The sequence below is a fragment of the Puma concolor genome, chromosome B1, assembly GCF_028749965.1.
Source record: "Puma concolor isolate L17-30 chromosome B1, mPumCon1.1.hap2, whole genome shotgun sequence".
Lineage (NCBI taxonomy): Eukaryota > Metazoa > Chordata > Mammalia > Carnivora > Felidae > Puma > Puma concolor.
The window spans coordinates 174759006-174767352 of NC_141670.1; the positions used below are offsets into that span (position 1 = coordinate 174759006).

General features: G+C 37.9%; 1 protein-coding gene across 3 annotated transcripts in view; it reads right to left on the bottom strand.

Moving 5' to 3' along the window:
- Positions 1 to 7677, bottom strand: part of WDR19 (WD repeat domain 19) — a 115099-nt gene extending 107422 nt beyond the window's left edge. Inside the window, exons 1-4 of one of the 3 annotated variants that reach the window (XM_086705214.1) lie at positions 7577 to 7677; positions 5172 to 5263; positions 4567 to 4632; positions 2597 to 2722 (exon numbers count right to left, since the gene is read on the bottom strand). In XM_086705214.1, the coding sequence (XP_086561340.1) occupies positions 2597 to 2722; positions 4567 to 4632; positions 5172 to 5263; positions 7577 to 7582 (290 nt within the window). In that variant the 5' untranslated portion in view covers positions 7583 to 7677. Of the gene's footprint in view, positions 1 to 2596; positions 2723 to 4566; positions 4633 to 5171; positions 5264 to 7496; positions 7549 to 7576 lie in introns of those variants that run through there. The other 2 variants (XM_086705215.1, XM_025921397.2) reach the window with 2 other exon arrangements.
- Between the last annotated feature and the right edge of the window lie 670 nt (positions 7678 to 8347).

Below are 8347 nucleotides of genomic sequence, written 5' to 3' on the forward strand. Positions count from 1 at the left end.
AGTTAAAAAAATTACTTCTGGGGCACCTGGGTGGCTCAGTCGGTTGTGCATCCAACTCTTGATTTTGGTTCAGGTCATGATCTCAGGGTATGTGAATTTGAGCCCTGAATCAGACTCTGCACTGACAGTGAGGAGCCTGCTTGGGATTCTCTCTCTCCCTCTCTCTCTATTCCTACCCTGCTCATGCTCTCTCTCTCTCTAAAAAAATAAACAAACTTAAAATTGTTTTAATTACTTCTAATAAGAAGTACTAATATACCAGACTGCTGGGTTTCATGTATTAAGCATATATTTTTAAAAGATCAATATGCATGTTTCTCTTAATGTTTAAGCAGGCATGACAGCTGTGAGAATGTCTCTCACATCTCCAGCTATGGAAAGTGTAACTGACCAGTGTCCCCAGATGCTTAGCACTGGAATCCATCACCTCAATCTGCTGGGGCCCACGCTCTCCCACAGGCTACTTCCAGAGAGTAACTGAGTGGACACGGATACTGTTGAGGCCCATTCCCAGGAGACACAGGATTTCTCTGATGGGTTACTTTGGCTTAAAGTCTCCCCAGAGGCCTAGCTGAACTTTCTTAGAACTGAGCTGCAGTCTAAGACATTTCTACCTAACCTTTCTTCCTTCCCTCTCCACTTCACAAGGGTCAGATATGCACTGTGGTCTGATGGCTCTTCTAACCTGCCTCTTCAAGGTTCCCCCACAGTTATTTCCTATAATAAATCTCATACACTCAATCCTCTTTGGGAGTCTGCTTTTTAGAAAACATGAACATAAAGAATTGTGAGCAAGCTAAATAGTACCTTTAGACATTAAATATTAACTAATATTTAATTGGTTCTACCTTTATGATAATTACAATAACATCTACCATTCACTCAGTTCTTGGTTTCATGCCCAGGCATGACACACAATTAAACCTCACAACTCTGAGATGATATGAGGAAATGGATCTGTGGGAAGACAGACAGCAGAGGAACATACACCAGTCTGAAACACCGGAAATTATGCTTTTTTCTTCAGGAGAGAATGTGGTCTCACTGATGCTGAATTTGGTTCAAGAACCAGTACTTGATGTTTATAAATATTCTCTTGAATGGAAGAACAGAAAGTACTTCAAGTCTTTTGAAAAGTGATGCATACCCCAAGTGTAAAAGGACAGAGCAAGAAATGTTAAGATTTTATAATGGGCAGACAATATCAACTGTGAATGCACACCTCATGAGTCAATTTTGAGGGAAAGGAAAACTATGCTAAGGTTACCTTTGGTCTTGTTCTGCATGGCCACCTTTCTTCCTCTGGGTTATTATTATTCCTTAGTAAATTGGAAATTTATAGTCTTATAGTGTGTGTGTGGCCTACCTGCATGCCACATGACACCATGAGGCAGATATTATTACTATACCCGTTCCATATAAAAGAAGAACTTGGGATTTAGAGAGAGGTTAAGCAACTTGTTCAAGGTTAACTACCAAGTTTCAGTTGTAAATAAAATTTGCTTTTCCATATGTCAAAATAGTTTCTATTTTAGCACAGACCTGTAATTCATTCTGTTTTCCAAATGTATTTTCCATTTGGGAACTGTCCCACCTTTCATCCTACTCTTCACCTGGTGGGATTTTCAATCCCATGGCACTGTGTACCCTACTCAGGGACCTTTTGAGTAACTGAGTGGATAGGGTGATGTGATGGGATATGCTCACACATAACTTGCTGTGAATGATATGATATAAGTCAATAGCTGGCAGTAGCCATGGAAACAGTCTGATTTAGAATAAGTCAATACAGAGAAAGGAAGAGCTAAGAGCTAGAGTCTTGATTGCATCACTAGAACCCCTAGATCCAGCCATGCCTGCACCCAATACTATCTCCAGATTTTTCAGATATTTTGTCTCATCTTTGTACATTTTAGTCTGTTCCATAGAAAGCAACTTCTTAAGAAGCTATTTATATTTTACAATTATAACAGTTTTACTCTAATTGGGCAAAATCAATAGAATTATATGTAACAATAAAAAATAAATGAACTTTCTTTCATAATAACTCACAAATGCATTTTTATAATGATAGCAGTAAGTATTGTTAGTATCAAACCTACAAATAATCATATTTCTTTCTTTTTTTTTTATTTTGAGAGAGAGAGCGAGAGAGTGCGCGCATGCATGCGCATGAGCTGGGGAAGAGCAGAGAGAGGGAGATAGAATCTCAAGCAGGCTCTGGGCCATCAGCACAAAGCCTGACATAGGGCTCAAACCCATGAACCATGAGATCATGATCTGAGCTGAAACCAAGAGTTGGACACCCAGGTGCCTCCAAATAATATTTCTAAGTGAAGATTTAAAATAAAAAAGTTGGGGGCGCCTGGGTGGCGCAGTCGGTTAAGCGTCCGACTTCAGCCAGGTCACGATCTCGCGGTTCGTGAGTTCGAGCCCCGCGTTGGGCTCTGGGCTGATGGCTCAGAGCCTGGAGCCTGTTTCCGATTCTGTGTCTCCCTCTCTCTCTGCCCCTCCCCTGTTCATGCTCTGTCTCTCTCTGTCCCAAAAATAAATAAACGTTGAAAAAAAAAATTTTAAATAAAAAAGTTGTTCTTACCTCATACCACTGTCTAACTGGCTCGTTTTATTTGTGTTGGCATCCCATAGATAAATGCAACTAGATTTCTCTGCAATCACTGCTAGGATATCTCCATCTTTATCCCAATCCATAGCAACACAGTTACTTTTAAAAAAGAAAGCAAAATATCACTATACATTTTCTTACAGCAAGGGAAAGAAATTTAAAAATCTATTTGTGATTTTTATTTATAGCAAGACCAATGTACTTTGAATAGGTCATAAACTTTCTAAAGTGAGAAATACAATTCACTATTCACTGCTTAGATTACACTAAGTTAAAATTTTTGTTGTTGTTGAGAGGATGGGAAGAATTTAAATTCTATTTTAAATATAATTTATATATACTACATTAAATATAATTACACATTAAATATAATTACACATAGTAAGTTAGCAGATTTTTCTTAGACCCTATAAAGAACCTGGCCTTTTGGTAAGACAAACTCATCAAGTACCTCTACAAAGAAATCACATCTGGAATCAAGAGGTAATTTGTATGACCAAATGTCAAAAGGTCACTTCAGATTTACAGAGAAAGAGAAGGTACTGATAAAAAATGAAGTTATATCACATTGGGTATAAGACAGATCAAGGTTGGGTAGATGTGGGATTGCAAATAATGGAAAAACTGGATTTTGAAGTGGTAAGAAATGTTATTTTCATTTTATATTATAACAGAATAAGAGTGATTTGATTAAAATGACAAAAGTTATAAATAGGAAATGCTTTTTTAAAAATGTTACAATTGAAAATTATTCCAAAGTGTTTACCATAATTCAAAAACTTCCTTGAGAATTAACTTTTTCTTCTCTGATTTTCATTTTGAGACTCTGCTCTTGGATATCGGCTAAGCCATACTCAGTTTTATAGTTAAGACAATTATTTCAATCACTTTATTCTTCAAAATTAATTTTCTCTAATATTTTCAGAGATTAGGGGAGTTTGGAAGAGGGAAGCTTTCAAATTTTTGATAAAATCATCTAACAAAGGCAATACATAAAGCTATTTTATTTATCTGCAGATCCTCTGTCAGTCAAATTTAACTATGATAAATACAGCAAAATAATTCAGAGGTAAAAAATATATATATAGCTAACATATAACCAATAGAGGTCACAGAGATCATGCAAAAACCCCATACAATTTACTCAAAGAAGGTCCTTACTAAGTGCCTTTTTGTTTTTAGACATAATTACAACTCTTTTGACTTCTGTTTTCCATAATATAGAAAACAAAAGCAACAGTTAAGAGGCGATGGGAAACACCAAAATGGTGGCATCAGGTGAGTGGGGCAGAGAAGGAGGTGGGAAAGGCTGTCAGAGACCAACGGAAGTAAAACAACCTTTGCAAAGATGGTGGCAGTAAACCACAGAAAACAGACATGAATTTAAAAAGCATGGCAGCATAAGACCATTTAGATGAGGAACTCTACACACCTTAATAACCATTGAGACTATCAATAAAATAATACAGGTAATTTACAAAGAATCATCAAAAATGCTTAAGTTATATTTTGTGTAATCTAGAATGATTTCCTGAAAACAGAATGTCTTTGTCATTTAAAAAGTATGTGGAAAGTAACTATTTTCCAACAATTTGTGAAATGCTATAGGGATGTGGATTTATCTTCTCTGCCTATACACACACACACACGCACACAGGCTTATTTATAATTAAATAAGTATTCTTCCATATAGACTCATTTATAATTATACTTTAAGGCTTCCCTCTGAATGCATGGAGGTTATAAATATCAACTCTATCTGTTTACATGTTTTACTAATAACTTATGTATAAAAAAATCTCTTTGCAATAAAAAAGCAAAAGAGGAGATACAGATTATATATATGTGGTAAAATTCTATTTGATTATAGTTTTAAGGCAATACTGTTTTTATCTTTTAGGAAACAAAGCTTGAAAAAGTTTTTGACCCACCTCTGTACTTACCCAGGTAAGTTAATTTCACTTCTTTTCTGACCATGGCGATCAAAGATTTTCACAATATGATCAGCTCTAAAAGCAATTAGAACACAAAAATATAATCTAAGTGTTTCTTTTTATTTATATACATTAAAAAAATTAAGCTGACATTCAAGTGATTTCAGTGATCTCTCATGACAGTTTCATAATTTGTACCTACAAAGTTATTATCAGGGAAAAGATTTTATGAACTGTGATTTTTTTAGGTTTATTTATTTATTTTTGAGAGAGAGAGTGAGAGAGAGAGCAGGGGAAGGACAGAGAGAGAGGAGAGACACAGAATCCCAAGCAGGCTCCCCACCATCAGTGCAGAGCCCAAAGTCGGGCTCAAACTCACAAACTGTGAGATCATGACCTGAGCCAAAACCCAAAAGTCTGATGCTTAACCAACTGAGCCATCCAGGCGCCCCTGAACTGTGATGTTAATGAAGATGAATGTATGTACTTTCATGTACTTTTCCCACTGTACAACCACCATACAAGAACTTCTACTAAACAAATGGTGTGGTAATACAGGCATACAAGCATCTGAAGTCAGGATGATTTACTTAAAGCATTCATTGATTTCTTACCCTGTTACTGCAAGGTAGTTTCCTGATGTTTTTTGCCAGGTGAATTGTATTGGTGTGCCAAGCCAAGTCCTTTCTATCAGTGAGAAAACACGCTAAAAAGGCAAACGCAATTTTTATATTTTCAAAACATACAATTAAGGGTTGGTCAAAGACACCAAAACATGATCATGAAAACAGTAGAATTCAGGATGGTAAAGGCTTATTGTTAGAACTTATCCAGAAAGTCAATAATATAACAAACAAAATGACTAATCAGATCAACCAACCAATCAAAAAATTTCCACAATTTGGCTGTTAAAGTATGGACCTTAGTACACACAGGAAAGCAGTTATAAAATTTGGTTTTAAACGTTTTGAATATTAATTTCATGAAAATTATAATTTTAATGTTTTATATGTTAAAGAGTAAAATAACTTAAACTTGAATTTAGCTAATAATCAGTGGCATGGAGTTTTTAAACTTAACAAAACTACCATTTAAAAAATCTCAAGTGTGATAAAAATACAAATGTCTATCCTTCATTCAAAATTATTTTCTTCCTTTACCCATTAGTTATACTTACTTCATCATTAAGTGCTTAATTTTGCTATTGGGTGGACAGTGTATCAGCGGAGAAGCCTTTCTTTTAGTCAAGAACTGGGGTATCCAATATGGAAGCCACAAATCACAGGTGGACTTGAAATTTTATTAAGGGCTTGAAATGTAGGTAGTATGAATTTAGATGTGTTGTAAATATAGAATACATACACATTTCAAGGACTATGAAAAATGTGAACTATCTCATTGATATTTTATATTGATTACATATTGAAACAATATTTTGGATATACTAGATAAAATAAAGTATATTATTTAAATTAATCTTACCTGTTTCTTTTAAAACATTTTAATGTGGCTACTAAAATTTTTAAATTACACTGGCTCACATTAAATTTATATCAAACAATATTGATCTAAAACTATTAAGAACATAAGCTTGAATGAAAAAATTTAGATTTTAATATTAGGTTAAGTTATAAATAATTAGGTTAAATCATAGACCATATCTAGGCATATGAAGTTTAAATACTACAGCTGGCTTGGCAAGGCTAGTGGCTACACAAAACTCATCCAATGCTTAAAATTAAACACCAATCAATAGGCATTTGGTGTGTTAAGTGGCTAAAATCCACCTCTATTGAAAACAGGTGCACCTCTATAATCAAAGGTGCATTCACATTTTGTGGAGCAGAAAACACCTTGAAGGAAAAAAAAAAAGCATAAAGGCATCTTTTGCAATTTTGTGACAACATGACCTAGAACCCCTTTATTCAAGCGATACATCCTTAAATTTCATTAGCTTCATGGTCGCGCTCTTCTAGCTGTGACCTTACAGATTATTTTTCTTCAGTGGAGCTATATATACATGCTCCATATACAGTACACAGGAAAAGTGCTAGCTTCAAAACCAGAAAACCAGATTTTGGTTTTGCTTTTTACTTACTAGCTGCAGGGCTTAATTAAAAAAAGTAGCTCAAATTGCAAGCACAAAATTCTCAACTGTAAACCAGGAATAATATCTTCTCCCTTCTGATACTTCATAAATTGTGAAGTGCTTTAGAAATGTTATGATTACCGGTCAATTCCAATTTCCACGCTAATAGCCACGAGGAATCATTACGACTTAATTACTTTTCAAACTGAGCTATCCATTTCTTGTCAGATCAGGGCTGTACTATCGCTGTAGTAAAGTGGATAGGTGAATCGGCAGTAGCCACTGACGTGGAACGGGGTTCACTAGAAGCCCAAACCTAGGAACGGTGCGTGCAGAGGATGATGCTCTCCAGGGAGACCTGCGTGTGCAAGTGCAGTTTTTTCCGTGAATAATGTACATTAGCCACTGAGTGATTTCTACATTAGATCAGTCACTGGCGATACAACTTGACATTATTCTTTCGGAAGCTTTTCACTCTTTTAAAGGCGCTGAGTACGGCTTGCTAGACGCTCAGCTGCAGGAAAAGCAGCAGCTGGTGACACCCAATCCAGTCAATTTCACCGCAATCCTCCAAACGCAGACCGCTCTTTCCGCGGTGTGAAGTTCCTAGTCTCTTCTGATCCAATCTGCTCATTTCGGGCCATGCCCGCCTTCCCTCTGCCCTCACCACTTCAACTCAGTTCGCGGTGCCAGAAATGAGGCCTCCCTCTCCGCCTTCTCCTCCTCTCCAGTTTTCTTTCCTTTCCCTCCTTCCTTCAACTTCGCTGCAGCTTTCCTCCCCCCGGGCCACGGCTCTCTTGCCCCCTCCTCTAACGCATTCAGGACGGGGGAGAGGGCACCGGCTCCTAACCTCAAAATGACGCTCAGCGGGCTAAGAGCCAGTGGTCGCGTTTTCCCGCCCCCACACCCAGGGGTTTGCAAGTTATTTACCTTCATCTCAAGGCTGGAGCGGCCGAGCGATCTGGCAAATGCGCAGGCGCAGCGGGCCTCCTCCAAGAGGGCTAACGCGTTCCCGTCACCCAGGAGACCGCAGGAACAGTAACCAATCAGCGAGCACTAGCTGAAGGGAGGTGCCTCGTGGGGGTCCTCCTCAGGGGAGGGCGGGAGGCGGGAATCACGTGACTCTGGCGGACGTAGGCCGACTCGCGTCAGGTCTTGCGGCTACTTGATTTCCTGGTTGAGCTCTGATTGGATGAATCCCGGGGACTTGCTCGAGGGAGGTGGGTTCTGTGAGCCCTGAAAGGCGTCTGCGTAAATTTCGTCTGCTGGTTAGTAAGATGCCCATGGTGGTGGGTTCGGGGCGCCGAGAATCAAGAAAACGAACACTGGATGTTGGATGAAAGGAAAATGGGAATTTGCTCTTGGGGCAAATACTCTTACACAGTCAGCGCAAAGAGGACTTGGATTGGCTCGTGTGTCATCTTTTTTTCCTTTCCAAGCTTCTGGGGTAGAAGAAATAGGATGTGAGAAGTAGGTTTTTTTCAAGGCGTTAATAGGACAACTAAATTGGGCAAGAAAATGAGCACTAATTGCTTCTTTAGACTTTGGACCTGGCAGCTTTTCCCCAAATAGTATGCCCTACCATAGATCTGTGCGTTATTATTTAGCATATGAAAGTACTTCTTTTGCCAAAATGTCTGAAAGTGCTGAACAACCCACCCTTTTCTTTTCATCATTAGGTAGGAATCTTATTGACCTGCA